This window comes from Pelodiscus sinensis, chromosome 14 (assembly GCF_052426305.1).
Source record: "Pelodiscus sinensis isolate ZL-2025 chromosome 14, ASM5242630v1, whole genome shotgun sequence".
NCBI lineage: Eukaryota > Metazoa > Chordata > Testudines > Trionychidae > Pelodiscus > Pelodiscus sinensis.
The window spans coordinates 8,327,516-8,349,827 of NC_143065.1; the positions used below are offsets into that span (position 1 = coordinate 8,327,516).

Sequence of the window (22,312 nt, forward strand, 5' to 3'; positions counted from 1 at the left end):
GACTACGGGGCTGGAGAAAATGCCTCCCAGTGCAAGGTTTAGCTCAATCTGCTTATCTTATCAAAACCAAGATTAAGAGAGGACTTGATTTAAGTAGCATCATGGGGAGAAGATAATGGATCCACAGGGCTCTGTAATATAGTGGAAAGACTGAACAAGAATCAATGGCTGGAAACTGAAGCCAGATGAATTCAGATTTGAAGTCAGGCACATTTTTAAATGGCGAGGTTGATTAACCACTGGAACAAATCACCAAGGGGAACAGTAATTCTCCATCTCGCTCTCCTCAGCTGCAGGCTGGATGCCTTTCTGGAAGAGCTGTGTTAGCAACACGAGTGCTGCTTTAGCAACACGTCGTCACTCAGCTCAATCCATGGGTGACGGGGTGGAATGCACTGGCCTCTTGAGACTCAGGAGGTCAGACTAGCTGATCAGATCGTTCTCAATGTAACTCTGGGAAGAGTCATTTGTGTCCCCAGGGGAGAGCTGATCTGTTTACCACCCCGAGAGGCACGAATAAGGGACACAATGAGGTAGTTTTTCACAAAAACGTTCTGCAGGAGACCACTGGTACCACATTATACAGATCCTCTGGGCAGCATGAAGAGCCAAGTAATCGGAGCACCCTCAGACAAGATACTGAAGTTCAATCAATTGAGAGTTACAGGCTATATTCCAGCAGGGAGAACACATTACACATGCCAGAATATTATTGCAACCAGAGGGGCTAGTGCCCCCAAACTTGGCTAACATCTATCACAGGTACATAGTAGCAGAAAATGCTGCCACAGATGCATTCATGGTAGGAGAACAATATTGATAGTTGTCTGATCCAACTTAAAGTTGAAAGGAAAAGCTAACACCTGAAAACCACCAGCAGTTATTACTTTCATTTCACTTTTTGCCAGGCAGGTGTTTTAAAAATATCATTTAAATACTCTGTTTTGCTTGGAAAAGGCAAACTCTTCCACTCTGCAAATTAAAATAAGAGCATTATTATAGCAGCAGACATCAGCAACTGCCCAGTGCTTTAAAAAGGAAAATGTTCACACATTAATACCATATTCTCCCTCTTGATTAGTGCACTTGATTTAACTCTGCAGCAGAGGGCAGACCACTCTCACACTAATGGTTACCAGCTATTAACTCATTTGTATTGAAAAAAGTAAAACAAAGCTTCTGTCATTCAGTTTTCCCCTTTTTCTCCCCATTGCCTTCAGATCTTATTATGAAAAGAGAGTGCAATGAAATCAGTTTTCAAAAGAGATTTTTTAAAAGTTTCAGCTAGATTTGTGCCCAAGTAGAGACTGGTTTTCAAAACGGTTTTCAAAGCCATTTGTGTCTAAATCATAATGTTATGCTTTGCCTCAATTGAAGAAAAAGTCATACTCCCTAAAACTAGTTTTTAAAATCAATGTCTAAAACCAGTTTTCCAGCACTGTCTCTCTGATAGTGTAGAAGGAGCCTTAAACACAGAGTTAATTCAAATTAAGTTATTTTTTGAAACTTCAGTGTGACAGAATACTCTAGTTATATGTTCTGAACTTTAACTAGCTTTCTGCTCTTTTGCTGTTTATGGAATTCTTTTCAACAAGCAAGTTGCTGACTAACTAGACAGTGAAACCGACTGTCCCCAAAGTGTTATCAAACTGGAAAAAGTCAGACCCACCCCCCCCAAACTAACTTTTCCAGTTACAGTAGGTACAAAATTTTCAATTAGCAATGCAAATGTACTAATTGATGGGGTCCCTTCAAAGCCTACATTGTACATACGGATTAATATTTAATACACAGAACAAGTGTAATCAAATGAATGTTGTTCAACAGCTGTGAATATCTCATTGACATGCAAAATAGATCACATTTTATCACCCAAATGTGGATGTACTCACTAGTTTTATCTAAAAAACACTCAAGTTGTTTTGCAAAATTATGAAAATAAAATTCTTGCAGTGGAAAGTGACACTTACTTACCAGAAATTAAACTGATCTGTTAAAGCATTATAATTGCCAGTAATAACAGGGACTGTACCCTCCATCAGAACAGTCTGTTAAAATATGTTGAGATAAGATTAATTAAGTCCTCCATAAATCTCTCTTTTCTACTCTTTCTTTGGGAGCCCTGGATACCTTTATGGACTCCAAAGTGTTCAGATATGCACAATAGGTAACATAACAGATGTTTGATATGAATAACTATATTACCCAGCAGAACAGTCAGGGTACTCTCTCTCACTCCCTCTAAATTCCCTCACAGCTTTGTAAGATGGAAGTAAGGTTGCAAAGAACAATCCATTACTGCAGGGAAAAAAGCTCACGAGAATATTGTCATTTTTCTTAAAAAGAAAAAAAAAGGTACAAATGCTAGCCTGGAAGTTTGTATTTAAGGTTACATTTGAAAAAAATCCAAACATTAGGAAATTATTACTGAAACAAAGCCCCCTGGTTCCGTCTCATCCCCTTTGGGCGTGTGATTTAAAGTCCAGTTATGGTAACCCACACAGCCACTCTTGCCCACGGAGCTGCTTGGTTTTGCTTCCATATTCTACTGTTAGAAGAGAAATCCTGTATCCTGTGATGGAGGCCCTTAAAGATTTACTGGATTTAACGGGAATAGCTCCGAGATGGGCCCCAAATGCTCGCCTCCTCCATCTGGCATGCTCTGATCACTCACAAATTAGTACAAAATGTGACAAAAGATCCTCTTCTGCCTCCTGCCCCCTCAAGACAGCTTTCCATGACTCCTTCCCCTTGCAGTGCATCTGTCAGCATTTGGGCCACATGGAATTTATAATATCAAAACCTGCTTTGTAATTATCAGGAGTAGTGGAAGCAGCCACAATAGCAGCCTGCATAAGTAGCTGCATCGCTGCTCCTTGTTTTCAGTTGTTTGTTTTCTGTAACTTTCCGCTCTCCTTTTAAAACCGATTCTCTGCCTGAGGATGTTTTTTTAAGCAACAAAAATTGATTCAGATGTTTGCAGTACAAGGAAAATGGAAAATATACTTTTTTTTCTGCCTCTTTTTGAACAGCTCTACAGATGAAGCAGCTGGTAAGTGAAAGCTGACATTTAGTATGGTATTACTGCTCCTGTGGTGTGTGCCTGAGCATTGCAGTGAAAAACCAGCCTCTCATCATGCAAAGGATATTTTGCAGTCTTCTCATGAAGCTCCTAACTTGACCCTGTGTGGCTCACTCCCTCTACAGAGCAATTCAGGGAAAGGGAATCCGTGGTGAATGGGGTATTCTGCAGGAACCACCTTATTTGCCGCTCACGTGGTACAAGGAAAAGCTGTCCAGACAATTCAGGTCTGTCAGTTACGGGGTCCAAAATAGTTTCACATTATGGAAATTTTTGCTGCCTGTTTTCCCTTTTGTAGGAATTCTGTTTCAATAGCTCTGTGAGAAGAACCTCACGTTTTCACTGACTGAAAAGTCAGTCTGCACCAAAAAAGTTAATTGGATACCCATTGTGAACCACTCCTCTGTCTGAATTGTTCTGTCTTTTATTGTTAAATATCTAAGATTAGAGTAACAGTTTCATGAAATAATTCTCCCCATTTTCAAATTATTTTGTGCATAATCAGTTTCTCTGGTTCTGATGGCCAGATGAATCTTTTCCCACAACAACCCCACATTTAAATAGGAAAATGTGATTGCAAGTCACAAAGGAATGACTAAGGGACTCAGTAGACTAATCCCCGAAGTTAGGTTTTGCTAGGAATTTTCAGTTTTTGTTATGGTGTACTGTGTTGTACTAGAGAGAATGATTCATAACCCACCTTATATAGAAAAATCAAGTATGTAAAGACTATGAAATTCAAAGGGGAATAGCAGAAATTCAGTGGACGCTGGGTGCCTGAATCTCTAGATCTTTTGGATCATCTCAGCCTTAGTGTAGGCTTGCTATCTTTCATTGCAACACTGGAAGTAGGAATATGGAGTAGCCAGTACTATGTGACCAGTCAAGCTCTCTAACGACCGAATTTCAAGTTGACAGTACCCTTTCCAAGACAAACTTGGTATGTCTATGACAGATCTTTTTCTAATCTTAATTGGATTCAAGATGAGGGCACATCCGATTTGCTGCCTTACATCTCCCAAATACCTCCTTAAATCCTACCACAGGATTTGTTGTGAAATGTCAAGCCAACTGGTCTAGATAGGATAAAAGACAAGAATCAGGCTTTGAATGGAAGATTAGCTTCCATGTTAACTAATATATTCCTCTAATAAACAATTCAATTGAACAATTGTTTGCTTAATTAAGTTCAACAGCATCAAAATTCAGCTTACACTGGATAAACACTGGCAACTTGTCAGGTCATGCCTAATTTGAATAAAGATAAGGCAGGTCATTTTTATGACAAGGCACAGCATTTAGAGAGGGTGCTGGTCAGTTACATTTTTCTTTTAGCTTCTTCTTTAAGTTGCATGACATTTTCTAGCCACAGGTAGGCTGCTGTCCGAGTCCAGCTTTCATCTCACGATCGCAACTATAAAGGTTAAATGACATAGCACCCTGGGAAAGCAGGCAAGCATTATACCTGCCTTTATTTGGCAGAACAATACACTTGTGGAAAGAGGTAGCAGCAGAGTCTGTGGGAATGCTGGTGAGGGCTGTGTCCACCTCGCACAAGGTAGGTCTACGCTGCAGTAAAACACCCATGACTGGCCTGTGTCAGCTGATGCAGGCTCATGGGACTTAAGGGGCTATAACACTGCAATGTAGACATTCAAGGTTGGGCTGGAGACTCTCCCCATTTGGGGGGCATCAAATCCCAGCTCCAGCACAAACATCTACTTTGCAATGTTATAAAGTGAGCTGATGCAGGCCAACTACAGCTGTTGAACTGCATTGTAGACATGCCCTTATGTCCAGCAGGGTTCTTAAGCAAGTGCCTAACTTTAAACACAAGAATTCCTGCTGAAGTCAGGGACATGACTCTCATGCTTAAAGCAAATACCAGCAACTGGGGCCACAGCAGAGTTTGTGTGGGCCAAACTAAGTGAACACAAACAAATCAAGTCCTGCATGGTAACAGCCTGGAGTTTTCGGTAATCCTCGAAAGATGAAGGGATGCTTCTGCCGCCTCTCAATAGAGGAACACTCCAGCACCAACACGACGCATCTTCCTGGCTCCTGCTCTCTTATTTACACGACTGAATGGAGGGAGGCAGATGGCCACACCAAAAAACTGCCCCACGTGGTGGAGAGGCCAACACCTTGACATCCCCCGAAGACTTTAAAGAGTGAAAAGGAGGCACCCGCAAATGTCCCTTCTCCCCATACACAGCTAAGGGAAGCTAGAAACTCCACTGCAAGGAGGCACAGCAAGAGGGGCCTTTGTGGAGAATGGCAAATTGTACAAAGAGCATCTTTTTAGGTTTGCAACCAATCACAGCCTGGGACTGGAGTGATGGTCACACCCACCCTGAGTTTTGGTGTGGACTCTCAATCCAGTGCTCTCAACATTAGGTAACACAAAGGCTGGCCTCTCCCATCAATGAGAATCTGACCCATTTCCTCTCATAGTTTCTAACAGCAACCTATTTTACATCCCAGAACTGCTTAAACTGAGTGTTAACTCCTGGTTACCAAACACAGGCACTTCTATGTTGTGATGACACTGCCCTTCTCACAGCAGATCCCTTCTGTAAAAAAGCTGGATGGATTGAATTCAACTGGTGAAGCACGGAACCAACACCAGATTCACGAACAATCAGCACTACGATGATTTTAGTAGCAATTGTTCTGCATGAAAAGGTCTACAGTCATCAAGAGTTACCGCACCGCAGCACGTGGAATCTGAAAAAAGGCCTCTTAGAATCACAGAATCATAGAACCATAGAGCTGGAAAAGACCTCAGAAGGTCAACAAGTCCAGCCCCCTGCCCTGGGCAGGACCAATCCCAAATAAATCAATCCAGCCAGGGCTTCGTCAAGCCGAGACTTAAAAATCTCTAGGGATGGAGACTCCACTACTTCCCTAGGTAACCCATTCTAGTACTCACCACCCGCCTAGGGAAATAGTTTTTCCTAATATCCAACCTGGACCTCTACCACCGCAACTTGAGACCATTGCTCCTTGTTCTGCCATCTGTCACTACTGAGAACAGCCTCTCTCCATCCTCTTTGGAACCTCCCTTCAGGAAGTTGAAGGCTGCTCTCAAATCCCCCCTCACTCTTCACTTCTGCAGACTAAACAGACCCAACTCCCTCAGCCTCTCCTCATAGGTCATGTGCTCCAGCCCCCTAATCATTTTGGTTACCCTCCACTGGACCCTCTCCAATGCGTCCACATCCTTTTTGTAGTGGGGGGGCCCAGAACTGGACACAATACTCCAGATGTGGCCTCACAAGAGCTGAATAAAGGGGAATAATCACTTCCCTAGATCTGCTGGCAATGATCCTCCTGATGCACCCTAATATGTCATTAGCCTTCTTGGCTACAAGGGCACACTGTGGACTCATATCCAGCTTCTCCTCCACTGTAATCCTCAGGTCCTTTTCTGCAGAATTACTACTTAGCTAGTTGGTCCCCAGCCTGTAACAATGCTTGGGATTCTTCCATCCCAAGTGCAGGACTCTGCACTTGTCCTTGTTGAACCTCATCAGATTTCTTGTGGCCCAATCCTCTAATCTGTATAAGTCTCTCTGGACCCTATCTCTGCCCTCAAGTGTATCTACCTCTCCCCCTCTCTTAGTGCCATCTGCAAACTTGGTGAGGGTGCAATCCAATTCCTCACCCAGGTCATTATTAAAGATATTGAACAAAACCAGTTCTAGAACCAAACCTTGGGGTACTCCTCTAGAAACTGACTGCCATCCTGACATCGAGCCGTTGATCACTACCCACTGGGCCCTACCTTCTAGCCAGCTTTCTATCCATCTTACCATCCATTTATCCAATCCACATTCCCTTAACTTGCTGGCAAGAATATTGTGGGAGACCGTATCAAAAGCCTTGCTAAAGTCAAGGTATATCACATCCACTGACTTTCCCATGTCTACAGAGCCAGTTACCTCATCATAGAAGCTAATCAGAGTGGTCAGGCACGACTTGCCCTTTGTGAATCCATGCTAACTATTCTTGATCACTTTCCTCTCATCCAAGTGCCTCAAAATGGATTCCTTAAGGATCCCTTCCATGATTTTTCCAGAGACCAAGGTAAGACTGACCGGCCTATAGTTCCCTGGATCATCTTCCTTCCCTTTTTTGAAGATGGGCACTACATCTGCGGTTTTAGAATATGAAATATGTTCTGCATTTCTGATATTGTGGGGATATATCTCTTGACCTTTTAAGGGCTACTATAGTGCAAGAGTTTTCTGCACTAACAGCACCCAGATGGTAACAAAGGCCACCAGCACTTTTAGCTATTGAGCGGTCTGCTCAAAGTAGACAGCTGATCTATTGCAAAGATTCAAAGCCACCTCACGAATGCACTTCAGTTTTAAAACCACCAGAGTTTGTTCTGCAAGGATATTTTAAGTGAGCCTTGGAAACTTAGCTCTGGAACAATCATCAATGACTGTCAGTTCTACCGGCTTCCAGTAACTCTTTGGCAACCCTCTATCCCTTTAGCTTTTGGACACTGCACGGAGCCACTCTACACACACAGTTTGCTCTCAGAAATTGGCATGAGTTGTGAGAAGATGCGAAAAACGAAGTTCAATCCAATTCACAGATCTTTACCTGTTCATACTTTCCTTGCTGTAGAATACCGTGTAGGTGAGGTTGTCTCCGTACGGATCAGAAGCTGGTGTCCGCCATGTCAGTTTGATGAAGCGAGTCGAGACGAGGGAGGCCACGACGTCCCGGGGAGCCGAAGGCAAGGGTCCACTGGTGGCTGGTGCTAGATGGTCAGTAGTGGCACTTGTCAGTGAAGTGGGAGGTAATGTTGGGATGGCAACATCTTGTCATGTGCAAACATTGGGGAATATGAAGGGCAAACATCACGACGGTTTAAAGAAAGAAAACAGGGAAAAAAACAAAAGAAATAAACAAAACCACGATGGGAAACAAAACCAAATGAACACACACAAAGAAGGCCATTAAACTGAAGGCTGACATGCAGGCCAAAGGTAGCTACTGAACACTAATGGGAATATTAAAGGACACATCACTGTATAGCAAGCAGACCAAATCTCCACTGCAATGGAAGTGGCAAGGGAAGAGGGAAGGGGAGAAGTGGGGATATCAAGTCACCTCATAAGAGAATACATCAGTGCCCAACAATATTTTTTATTTTTCTAAGGAATAAAAAATTGGCTTTCATTTGCCATTCCACAGCACATTCAAACCTGCTCACCTCCTTGACTCTGTAGAGCTGTGGTATTAATTTGCACTAGACTCAGTTACACATGGCAATCGTTGGATTATACAGACTCATTGAAGCAGCCTGGCAAGATTATCCAGTTCTGACACATGAATCAAAGTAAATTAGTGGCATTCGAGACACATACCTAAATAAAGCGCCCTCTGCCTCCTGCACAGTGCCATGCAACTGTTCTCTGGAGGCATCTGGGCTGTAATACAGCCAATGCATGGGATGCAAGGCTTCCCATGATATTTACACAGGAAGGCTGTGTTTCTTCTCTGGGGTGTTCCTATCTTCTACTCAAATCAGGACTTCCCCCCCAACAACTAGTTACTTTTTTATTGACAACTTTTAAAGGGTATTTAACAGTGCCACACCTAGTGTTGTTTCATGACATAAAGAATGCTGTATAAACCCTGCAGCAGAATATCTTGTAGGTCATCATATATGATGCCTTTCTATTTACGCTGAGACAAATCCCTTGGATTAAAGGATTAAAAGGTGTGAAAGTATGTAAATAGTTTTGTGCAACATCCCATTAAGGCAATCCATGCAAGCCTCCACTAAATATCTAGGCTAGCATTCTGTGTAAGAGAAGCCCCGTTACATACAGTACTATAGGCAGAGCACGCAGCAATGATTGCTAAGGTCACCTGACATTTCCATTACAAGATTTTATTTTTAATTGTTACAACTGTTAAAAACTTCAGGTTGACTTGTGATGGGTGAGCCGATGAAACTTCCCCATTTCCCAAACATGGTTAGAGAACAATACAGGTTTCTAACACTCTTACAAACATTTTGTTGAGACACCCCAATGCTTCCATGACCAGGTCCAGCAACTTCACTTTTTAGGATTGGACTCTAAGCAAAGGGGTGTCCACTGACCAGAGACAAAATGTCCAATTCATTAAGTATCCACTTTCCAAACTATTTTATAACACTAAAATAACAGTGAGAAATTGTTCCTTTATAGTATTTCTGAAAATAATTTTGAACTTTGTTTTACATTAACCAAATGAGAGACTAGTTATTATGTCCCAAATATTACTGCTTTAAAATGTGAACAATCACTAGTTGAGCAGTCTGACAATCACTCTAATTGCTTGAAAAATGGAGCTGTTTTTGACCTTGTTGGGAATCAGGATTAAACTGGTGTTTACAATATGCCGAAAACATCTCTGATGCATGCTATGTAGCTTGCAGCTTTATATTTAACTTTAGACACTTTAGTAGAGGCTCTGGGGTGAATTATTTAAATTTGTGGGAGTTTGCTTCACTGTTTTGCTGAGGGCACAGAATATGCCATTACATTTTTTTACGCAGTTACAATGTCAGTCGGAAGACAGAGGAAGTTACTGATCGTTGTGCACCCGAGGCGCAGAGAGACAACTGCAGCACTGGTGGATGATAAGCACCTCTGTCATGAGTGGCAAGGACAAAACTACAGAAACATCTGCAGAATAAAGTAACGTTACAGTTGCATGAACGACAAACTAGATAGCAAATCAGCGCAGACAATGGAAACCATGCTATTGGCAGTGTTGGCAGAAGAAGATTCATTTTAAATTCCAAATATGAAAACTGTCAACAAAATATCCTCTCAGTCCTGACACAGCCGAAGCCTCTGTTCTCCTAGTTTCCATTTCACAAACAACTGACAGCAATGGCTAACGCTCTAGACATGAAACACTTCCAGCCATGCTTAGAATTTAGTTTAAGCTTTTTATCATTTTCAGAGAGCAGGTTTTGGCCATTAAAACAAAAACAAAACCAACCAACCATCTCCTCACCTTGTTTTAATGGTATGGCAGCTAGATGTAATATTCATTGGTGGATAGCTCAGAATATTTGATTTTATTAGACATACAGAATATGACAAAGTCTATGACAGTGGTCCCCAACCACTGGAGGTTGCTGGGTGCCAGGGGGTGTGGCCTTTCGCCTGCCGGGCACCAGAGGGCGGGAACACTTGTGCACCCAGGGCCGGGGCTCCCCCCAAGCGCCGCACGCCCGGGGCTCCCCCCTAAGCGCCGTGCGCCCAGAGCACAGGCGGCCAATCCACAGTGCTCCTGGGGCCGGCGCTCGCCGTGCGCCATGCGCCCGGGGCCGGCTTCGGCACCATGCATGCGCCACGTGCCCAGGGCCAGGCCAGCCCCAAGCACTTGGCGGGCGCACACAAATGACCCCGCGGGTGCCATGATGCCCGCAGGCACCATGTTGGGGACCACTGGTCTATGAGGAGAACTACTTAATATGGAACATTCATGCACACAATGTCACAGACAGAAGTGCTTTTCTTGGTTAAAAGAAATAATGCTCCATCTCTCTTCTATCTCCTCCTTTAACTGAGACCTTGCATTCCTTCTAATGACTGGGAAATCAACAATCACCTTATCTCCTTTTCATATATCACACTTGCCAATCTACCACCTGTCTTCACCACTAACTGCCACATAGTCCATATCTGCTCAAGCCATCCTCCTCCTTTTAAAAAAAAAAAAAAAAAAAAAAAAAAACACTTCTCTCCTCTCCGTTTACTTTAGCAATTTTTGGGAAAAGCTTTGGAGTAGCCATCATAACACCTAAATTCCAGTGACGTGGATTTTATTGCTGGGACACTGTGATCAGAATCATTTGACTTTAAGAAGAGTAATTTTAAGAGATTATCTAAGGCACCCAGACCTGGGGTAGGTTTGTTTCTGCTGTAGAGCAGTAGAAACTGAAATACAACAGACTAACTACTGCCCTCCCCCCTCCCCCCGCCAAATATTAGCATGTGCAGAACGCATTGGCTCTGTGGAGTCAGCATTCCCATCTTTTAACAACTCTATGGTTCTCATCCATTTCCCCTCTGTGTCTTTATGGAATTCTTACACAGCTTGGGCCAGATTCTCATCCACGATCTTGGGACAAAGAAGAGCTGCAGCAACCCAGGAATGATGTAGGTATGTGCAGCCTTACACACCTTCACTTTGTACTCCCAGGTGTATGGGAGGTACCAAAGCATAATGGGGGCAAAGCAGGGGAACAGCATTAATCAAAGTGCTTAAATGCAACCTTAACCTTAGGCGTATGTAGAGTCTCATTTAAGTCAAAGGCGCTCTTCTGGCACTTATATTTAAGCACCTGCCCCACTGGATTCTAATCAACGATACCCGTCATGTTTGTGACGCCACAAACTTGCCATTGGAAATAAAGTGGTAGCCTTCTGTATGGCTCCGGGAATCAGGAATAATCTCCCATCATAGCTGAAGACTCGTTTTAAATTCCTGTTGAAAACCTGTTTTTCCCCTGCAGATTTTATTTCTTTCTACTTTTCTCTGTTACTTCATTGTTTAATTCCATTAGGTACTTTAGGATTCCGTTTGTGTTCAGGGTGCTATACAGGCATCCAAAATAAAGTAGTATTGGACTGCAGAGAATTACTACGCCAAACTGTCTTCTGAAGTGCTAACTTCTGCTTTATCCCTGACAGACAACTGCTCTACTGCCACTGGGTAGCATTTTCATAAGCACCAAAGTGTGTTTAGAGCCCAATTCCATTCCAGTGAGAACGAGGCTCCTAGTTCAGACACTTTTCAAGGTTTTACCCACATAATTCCACATAACATCAATTTCATTGGCTCAACAGTCGGAAGAACATTAATCACAGCCACCATTTCCGATGCTCATCCTAATTCCAGAGAGTAACAGAAACAAATACCTGTTATGAATTTACAAAGGAAAAAAACTAAACTCAGTAGCAAATCTTGTCCCATGATAATAGTTCTTCCTCCCAAAATCCAAGAGTTCTTGACATTCTAATTTCAAAATATGCATCTTCAGATGATTTTAGGTTTATGTTTTAGTTCCTTATACGCTGTCTTGGTAATAGTCTCAAGTGATTTATTTAAGTTATAAGCTCTTTGGGGCAGGGAACATGTCTTATCCAGCTTCGTAAATCACCAAGTTCATTAACAGAGTTGTAAAAAGGTTTTTAAATAGCCAAACTAAAACCAAAGTATCCAATGAAATCTACCCATAAAAATAGCCTTAATGAATTTCTTTAATTCACATGTTTAATTTAAAATACGCTCTCCTTATTAATATAGTTATCTCCACACATAATGAAACCCACCCACTTGAAGTAATTGGTACACTGTATTTGAGGAACCTGCAGGCATGAAGCTGAAGCATCTGGGAGAGCTGCCAAAACTTCCCAGATTAACAAAAACTCAGTTGTGTCCTTATGTAAGACAAGAGACTGGAAATACTTCTCCTGTCAACATCGTAGGGAGATCACTCAAACAGAACAAAAACCAGCAGGGTATGAAAAATAAACCATGAACCAAATAAACGCATGAAGGACTTGTAAATTGTACATGTAAGGTAAGCAAGGAATAGGCAAGCAAACTCACCCATGGGAAGCGGCAATTAAATATCAAGTTGGTATTGCTGACAGCTATCATATGCATTTAGAAAACTAGGTTATTTTCTTCCTCTGTTCAGCACCCCCCCCCCCCACACACACACACACACTCAAAATGCCTCAAAACCATTACAAACCGATTTGTAAGCACAATGCTCAGCAGTGCACAGCTATGTCAATGAATAATTACACTCAAATTCGCTTAAGGCCAATAAGGGAACCACTTTATTACCTCAAACTTTTAAGCACAGTTTAACAAGGTATTTGTGAAGTAAATCTTTACATGCATTTCATCGTGTTTTTATTCCTCTGGAACATTCCTTAAATTGCTATTTCTGGGTAGTTTTGCATTAATCTCATTTTTTCAGCTGCATGTCAAAGATTCAAGTGGAATGTTAAGAGCATGGAGAAAGAATCATGTTCTACAATGCTAGAAAGATAAACCAATCAATCCTCTCAATTATTGCTGATAGAGATTTTTTTTAATGTGTATTTTTCAATGGGCTCTCAAGGGAAAAAAAAGTTCCATACTCAATCTAATGCTCAACGATGCTGCAAAATTCACAGACTGTTTCCTTGAACATCTCTTGAAAGAAATGGCTCAGCAGAACACAAGCTGATATTAAATGATCAGTCCCCCCATCTATTTGGAAAACCAACTCCTGCGTGTTCAGAGGAGATCATTAAACAATTATATGGTTTCTTAAGGAACATTTAGGGAAATACGGAAACAAAGGACTCAGCTACTTGACCAATGGACACTGAAAAGAGGCAAATTTATGTGAACCATCAAGACCGGATAAACATTTTTGAATGGTATGAAACAAAGCTTCCAAAATATTGCTCTTTCTGCTCCAGAATGAAGTTTTCCAATGCATTTGTAGTAAACTCAGCAACAAAACCACAAGATCCTTGTATTATGATGCAGATTATCTAACTACCAAGACAGATGGTCGTTGCAGACACTGGGCATTCAGTAAGTCTCCCGCTATAGGGACTGACAGCAAATGTTACAATGCAGGAAATGACTAGCCTACCATTTAAATAATAGAAAAATAAATGTATCCATGGAACTAGAACTTCTGACAGACATCATGACGTATGCATGGTAGATTTCCCACATGGAGCTCTGCCAGTTTGCCTAGGCCATGGCCTGAAACAGCCCATGGTGACGGTATACAAAGAGAGAATTGCAGCTAAGACAAGCTTCACATAAACCCTACTGGCCCAGCTGAAGAGAGGATTCCATTTCACGCACCTGACAGAGCTCCGGACCATCGGTGACTTGCGGCAGCACCCCTCCCCCCCGCACTCATGCTAAATGGGTTGCCTCCTCCCTGTTCCTCTGGATGGCCCTCCCCACAGGGACTGGTCACCTGTGCTCCAGACCAGAAGGTTCCCAGTTATGAAGACTTTGGAGCACCTGGAACTCGCTTAATTGCTCAAGTCTGTCCTGTCTCACAATTCCTTGGCAAACATTCATGTCCAAGGGCTTGACTTGAGTAGAGGCTACTGACTGAGATAACTGTACCAAGGTGCTTTGTAATGTACACAAATATCCACAGGGATCTAGACTGAAACAGAATCATTTGGATTGGTAACTGACTACAGATCTGAACCAGGTCTCCAATGGCGAACACACAGTATAAAACATAAGCTTGCTGGTTTTCTGGCCAGTAAAACTGTGAAGATGATTACTAGATTTTGATGAAGTAAGATGCCATAGCAAAGAGAATCTCATCATTATTAAAATAATTTGCTGGGGGAGATAGAACTAATTCAAATACACTAAAGCGTGTTACTCTGCGATAAGCACTTCAGGACGCTAATATGATAATTTAAAAAAGTTCTCTATCAAAACCATCACTCCCAAGGGCGCTACAATGAAATGTTTGACTGGTTAGCTAATGACGATGAATACTTTCCAGGCTGCCTAGCCCCTCCGGCTTACATTTCCCTTTTCCTCTCTCTTCCGCTCCAACTCCCACAACGGCACAGTCCCAGGTTTACTTCCTGCAACAGCATTCCAATGCCGACAGCCTAACACTGGCTATGCCATATGAAAGTTAAAAAAGAAAATGGACATAAGAATGACCAATACCATTGTAAGTTACACCAAAATAGTGATTTATTATGTGCTAGACATGAGTGAGACATATATAGCAGAAATGTTTGTTTAGTGACCAGTATGCTAGTCAGCATTGCCACTTAGTGGCTGAACAACAATGGACAAGCTGGACTCTCTGTGCCTCAGTTTATTGATTTGCAAAATGAGAACACTCCTATGACAACCTCCCTAGTAAAGACATTGCTGAGAATTACTTAACATTTGGGAGTACTTAGAGCTGTTGATAAAAAAAAGACTACATGGAACACTGCAAGGATAAAGGAAAAACTTTTTAAAATGATAAACTCACTGATCAGTGCTATAGTTTTTGAGAATAATGACATCTTTGGCTTGGCTTCCAACAGTATATTAATATTTTACAAAAAACTGCTAACTGCGAATTACTGGTACAAACTACGTTATTGAAAATGTTTTCAGCCTTTATCCTCTTTTATTATAAAAGTAAAAATAAATCTCTCACAAGAACCAAATTGCCAACTTTGACTTCAGTTATTCTGGCAAAGTTATTTACTTGTTAAAATAAGTCTTGTAGGTTGACAGTGAAAGAATGCCAGAATATGAACCTGAAACATAGCTCAATTACATCAAAATTATCTCCCGCTCCTCCATTTATGACAGAATATCCATCTCTGGTCTTGGTTAGGAGGTTGTGATACTTTAAAGAGCATTAGTCACAAGCTACATTGATCAGCTGATCAAATTCTTTGACATTTGCCTTTGCAGAATTAAGCAGTATAGCATCACCTGGTGGCAGTGTTCTCATCATTTACCATTTCTTATCTTTTAAAGGGCAGCCACCCATCTGTGTCTTGTGTCTACCTAGTCTCTTTTCTTATGCTTAGGCTAATTTTTTCAGTGCAAGGATTGTCTTTTGTTATTTATAGCAGTGCACTAGGTCAGAGTTCTCAAACAGTTGTACGAGTACATTTAGGGGTACTTGAGAGAAATCGGAGGGGTATGTCAACACAACTGAAATTTGGAGAAAACTGAATTTTTGTTTTGTTTTACAGTATTTTATTATTTTTGTACTTTTTACCCTCCAAAATTTAATCGCTCACCTGGCTACGGTTATGTTGTTTAAACAGATGTGTTGCAACAGTAGAAAAAAAATTGTGTGTCTGAAAACTGTAGGTACTGCGGGTACTTTTTTTTTTTAAAGGGGTACTTTATAAAAAAAAAAAAGGTTGAGAAACACGGCACTAGGCTATACCACCATATAACTAAATAGTATTTTAATTGGGGATACAAATCCAGTTCTTACTGGACAAGCGTTGATATGGGTAAAATTGACACGTTTGCTGACACTCAGCAAATAGATCACTTTATAACAGCACAAACACACCTGAATTATACCTTTCTTCGGGCTTGTCTACATGGACATTTAATGTAGCAAGCTAGGGTATGAATCTAGCCCATGTTAGCCTGCCACGGTCTAATGATATTCACCCTGCAGATTGTACACGAATAGTCCACTAACGCGCTCTGACTTAGTCCTGTTTCAAAGAGGACTAGATCAAACCACTTGAATAAACTCTTCATGCATGTCACCAGCATGCACATGAACTGTTAGATCATGGCAAGCTAGTAGGGTAGAGTCACACCACAGATTGCTGCTGTACCTACAGTAAGAGCATCGTACCTTCAAACATTTCCAAAAAAAATCCATAATTATTTATTCACAAAAGGAGAAAGGAAATGCTATAGTCAGGATTGTTTACTGGAGTGCTTTGCACAGCAAAGTACTTTTTCCCCCTCTAAAAACATCTGAATGTCTGAAAAAGAAAACATTCAGAATTCATAAGGCAAGTCCTTCCAGATGGGACAATTGTGGTGCTCATTAAGTATATCAAATGGCCTGTATTGTTCATAAATGTAAAGCGCGCCTGGTCAGAGGATAACAGTGAAAAGGCTGCGCGCCTATACATTAGAATCAACCTGTCGATTGGAGGAGAGAATATTCACAGCTCCTAACCAGCTCAAAAAGAATGGACGTTTACTAGAGGTTTCATTTTTAATGTATATAAAAGAGCTCACTGTATGGTGTTTTGCTATGTATTAGTCGGCAAATCAGTTACAGTAGCTCAGTGCATCAGCAACATTGGACATTCAAAGAATTTCACCCGAAGATGAGAGCAAGATATCCAGATTTATGCTATGACTGAATTTGTTTTTAAGTGGATATATTTTTACAGTAAAAGATTCTTTGATAAATATGTTCACATGGCAACAATATGCTAATATTCACTTGAAGCATTTCTACATCTAATCAAGGAAAAATCCAGGTGGCCAACCATTACCAAATTCCAGTATTTAGGAGTCTAGAGATATTGTGTGGGTATATTTATATTACAGAAATAGTAAACATAATATTCTATATTTCTGTAGTAATTTGTATTAGAGGATCTCAAAGCACTTTACAAAGAGAAATGAGTTAGTAAAGAACAGCTATCAAGCTCAGAAATATGACCCCTATTTTACACAAGGTAAACCCAAGGCACAGATTAAGGCCATGTCTACACTGGTGGAGAAAAATCAATGTAGGACATGCAATTCCACCGGCAACAATGGTGTAACTGAGTCGACGTACCTCACATCAGTTTTTCTGGGGTGTCCCCACAGTGGGAGGTCAATGGGAGAAACGCTCCTGACAACTTCCCTTATTCCTTGGGACTGTGAGGAGTACCACTGTTGACAGGGATGCCATCAGCATTCAATTTAGCAGGTCTTTACTAGAGTCACTAAAGCAAACACCAGAAAATCAACCGCCACAGCATCGATCTCTCTGGCAGTGAAGACAAGCCCTAAATGTGTTGCCCAAGACAACACAGGAAGTCTGTGGAATAACAAAATAGAACCCTGATCTCAAATTCCTGCCCTAGTGGTAAAGCACACAAACCATCTTCCTTTCCTTGGCATATAATGTAGGTGCAGGACTCAAGAGTATTGTTAGCCCATGATATAGTGAAATCCACACCCTCAGTGGTAGGGTACGACAATTTAAGAACTGAACACAAAAGTAGCAGCTACATGTTGGCTGATTTTGTCCATGACAATCTTCTTAAAAATCAGATGAAAATTTTATATTTTTCTTTTTGTTGTTGAGAATTCTAGAATGAGAGCAGATATGGGAGATTTTGTGCGGCTTTGTTATGGCAACTGTTGTGGAGTAGCTTAGGGTAAATCTGGAAAACGGGACTGCTATTGCAACTCCACTTGATGTGAACCAATGGCAAAAGCTCACAAAATAGTAGGCCTATGTTCCTTATAAAACGTGCTTATAATCTCTGAACCTGTGTTCACTGATTCTATCCTGAAGACCACAGATGGACACAGCATGTATTCTGTGAACATACAGACATTGAGATGTGTGCAGTTTGGCAATGAATATATTTTTTAAATATTTCATTGTAAACTTTTAAAGGAAGTCATAAAATCCAGGGTAATAAAGAACACCCCTCCCAAAGTCACAGCATATTTTGCTTTAAAGGAAGGAATTCGATTTTTTCCTGTCATATAAAACAGTCATTACAAAGGTGTGACAGTCCTTGCTGACGCATCGCACAGCAGTGAGCCAGAGAGGAAGGCAGCCGCTCCTAGAATCCTAATCAGAACTCCTACATTTCAGAGAAGATACCAGCATCCAACAGAAGGGAGGAAAAAGTAAAAGGCACAGAATAGGCGTCTCAGCATAACACACACAGACTACTAAAAACATGGAAAAACCTGAAACAGTTTCTTCTCCCCAGAGACCTGCAAACCTAATGCTCAGAAATGGGCTTGGTGCTCAAGCAAAACCCAACCATATCTGCACCTTCCAAAACAAAGTAATCAACACGACTCTGAAGGATCAGTTTTCTAATATCCTATCCCTAAGAACACTTAACTTTCAAATAAACCAACCCTAAGCCGATGCCAACATATCCAAAGGCACCAGAAAACACATCCTGAAAAGGCCCTTGTTATTGTCAAGTAAATTGTTATTAGCTTGCCTCTATCTCCAGAGCCTCCAAGGTCAGAAAGGACCATCGTAATCATTCTGGTTTGAGCTCTCCCTTGACACTGCAGGCCACAGAACCTCACCATCCACCCCTGTAATAGACCCCAACCTCTGGATGAGTAACTCAAGTCCTCAAGTCATGGTTTACAGAGAAAACACCACTAACATGTTTCAACCTGCAAGTGATCCTTGGCTCCATGCTGCAAGGCAGAAATACACCCAGGGCCTCTGCCAATCTGACGTAAAGGAAAATTCCTTAATGACTCCAAATATGGCAATCACTTGGACCCGGAGCATGTCGGCAAGACTGCTCAGCCAGACACCTCATAGAATCATAGTAGATTAGGCAAGGAAGAGAGCTCAGGAGGGTTATCTAGTCCATCCCCCTGCCAAAGCAGAACCAGCTCTAAATAAGTCATTCCACCCAGGGCTTCATCAAGCCGGGCCTTACATTCCACCATCTCCACAGCCAACCCAGTCCAGAGCTTCACCACCCTCCTAATAAAATAGCTTGTCCCATATCCAACTTAGACCTTCCCCACCACTGCAACTTGAGACCACTGCTCCTCGTTCTGTCATCTGCCACCACTGAAAACAGCCTCTTGCCATCCTCTTTGGACCCGTCCCCCTTTCACGGAGTTGAAGGCTGCTATCAAATCCCCCCTCACTCTTCTCTTCTGCAAACTAAATAAGACCAAATCCCTCAGCCTCTCCTCACAGGTCACATGCCTCAGACCTCTAATTAAGGCTTTCATTGCTCTCCGCTGGATTCGCTCCAATTTGTCCACATCCTTTCTGTAATGAGGGGCCCAAATCGGACAGAATACTCCAGCTGTGGCCTCATCAGTGCCAAATAAAGGGGAATAATCGCTTCCTTGATCTGCTGTCAATGTTCCTCCTAATGCCACCCAAGATGCTGTTAGCCTTTTCAGCAACAAAGGCTTCTCCAGCTTCTCATCCACCCATCTGGGTCCATTTCTGCTGAACAGCTGCTGAGCCAGCTGGTCCCAAGCCTGTAGCAGTGCTTGGAATTCTTCTGCCCCAAGTGCAGGACTCTGCCCTTGTCAGTGTTGAACCTCATCAGATTTCTTTGGGCCCAACTCAGTGTCATTTGTGAACTTGCTGAGGGTGCAATCCATCCTATCATCAATGAAGATGTTGAACAACATTTCTGTCACTCTACTAACTCAGAGCCCTGTCCAATTAGCTTCCCATCACTGGTCACTGGAGATCTCTGCTGCTAGCAGTCGTAGACTGGCTATGTGCCACTGTGGCCAGTCCCATCATACCATCTCCTTCATAAGCTTCTCAAACTCTGTCTTGAAGCCAGTGAGGGTTTTGGCCCTCACTGCTCCTCTTGGGAGGCTGTTCCAGAACTTCCCTCCTCCGATGGCTAAAATGCTTGAGCTAATTCAGTACTGTCGGTACTTTATGTCACGCAAACAAGTGCTGTGACACACTGAAGTTTCAAAAAATATTGTTGACAATTCTACTCTTATTTCATATAATTATGGTATTTTTCTGTTTGTATTTCAAAGTCCACATTTCCCTGCCACTTTATCATTTATTTATGCACTGGAGAGTTATATCTGACAGTACTATCTGTATCAATATCATCCAAATGTCATGGAGGCTCAAGAAATCACATGTAGGATAAGAAGGAGCCAATCAACTTTTAATAAAAATCTTGAGTTCCTAGTGATAAAGAAGATGATAAAGAAACACTATGAACAATATTGGTCCTTCAGTACCTACAACTTTCAGTGTTTCTATTATACATAAATATCAAAAACCCACCCTTCTGTCATCAGCACAAAGTTCTAAAAGGTCTGTGTGTATGTCAGAGCCTACAGAAATCTGAAGATGCATTCCAATCGCTTACGGTCATGGCTGGAGTTTGCAGCAATGGGATGTAACACTCGTCTTACACACAAATTAATATTTTATTCTGTTAGTGGACCACTAACACAAGAACCCAATTTAAAATGCAATTGCAATAAACATGCTGTAGAACAGGGGTGACTAACCCGTGGCTCTTCACCCCTCAAAGTGCAGCTCGCGAAGCCGCCCCATGCACCCCTAGAAACGGCCCCTGATCCCCTGTGCTCACTGGGTGCAGAGGAGCCGTCTGGCACAGCAAAATGGAGTCCTCAAGATGGCAGCAGCTGACGGGAGCTCAAAGTGGCCAAAAAGCCTGCCTGCTTTTAAAGGGGCAGAGTCTTTTTTTTTTTTTTTTTTGCTCAACGACTCTGGCTGGTGGGGAGCTCTTCCTTTTTCTTTTTTTTCCCCTCTCCCTCTCAACAATTCTGGTGCGGCTCTTTGTATTTTTTCCACCGCTGTCTCGTCTCTCTTCGTTTAATGAGTTGGCCGCCCCTGTTGTAGAAGAAAAGAAGATAGGCTCTTCTCTCCAACCCAGAGGTGACAGATGTACCACTGAGACAAAGCAAAACCTGGCTTCTTCATGATCTTGACTGATCCAAATTGGAAAACAGATCTAGACCTGGCTCCATCTTTTCCTTAATCTTCCACAGTACCTGTAGTATTAGCGCATCAGCAGCAACATTAGACAGAAGTCATTTGTCTTTTTAGAGACTTCGGCACTGAATTTGCTACTCCACAGCCCTGACCACAAACATTTTCACTTCAATTTCTACACTTAGACTGGACAAAGTACAAACTGAAATTCCTAGTTTAATGTCTTGTTTTTAAATGTGTTTTGAGCCTGCTACAAAAACTCATGTTTATTTAGAAGGCCTTAACACCATTACACAAAAAAATAATATAGCATCTGTAGAAAATGAATCTTTTCCCACACTTAATCACTTGAACTCGATAATTCTTATTGCATATTCAGCCAAATTGCAAAATAACCTCTTTTTTTTCTTTTGTCTCCAAATGGCGTTCTGCTGTCTGACTATGACATTACTGTGTAACTGAACAACTTTGAAATATAAGCAACCAATTAAAAAAATTCACACATTAGTTCCCTTCTGGTGCGAAAACCGATTTTTCCTTTCCCCACATATAGCAAGAGGTTAGAATCTAGTCTAAATCAAAGTTTGTTCTGCCAGTTACTATGTGGGAAGAATAAAGGGGGGAGGGAGAATCCTTAGATAGAATTATCATGTAGCTACATATCTGACAATCTAGTAACAGTCCTCATTCATTATATGCTGTTATAGTTCTTGGCCTCAAGGAACATCACAAAAGGGGAGGTAACTAACCTGTAACTGGAGGTTCTTCAAGCTGTGTAGTCCCCATCTGTATTCCACACTTGGTGTGGGTATGCATGCCAAGCACCTCAGCCCACCTCACCTTAGCCATGTCTATGGAACTACACCTGAGTAGTGGGTACCTTTGCACTCCCAGCTGAGGGTATACATAGTGTGGGTTGATGTTTCTCCAATCTCTCTCTCACCATCATGGAATCCAATCCGAAGGAGGGGGAAGGA

General features: G+C 41.9%; 1 protein-coding gene across 6 annotated transcripts in view; it reads right to left on the reverse strand.

The window, feature by feature from the left end:
• NEO1 (neogenin 1) overlaps positions 1 to 22,312 on the reverse strand; it is a 304,535-nt gene that overhangs the window by 71,963 nt on the left and 210,260 nt on the right. For 4 of the 6 annotated variants that reach the window (XM_075897560.2, XM_075897564.2, XM_075897562.2 and 1 more), the window contains exon 8: positions 7,700 to 7,919. In XM_075897560.2, coding sequence (XP_075753675.1) covers positions 7,700 to 7,919 — 220 coding nt within the window. The remainder of the gene's footprint in view (positions 1 to 7,699; positions 7,920 to 22,312) is intronic. The other 2 variants (XM_075897565.2, XM_075897563.2) reach the window with 1 other exon arrangement.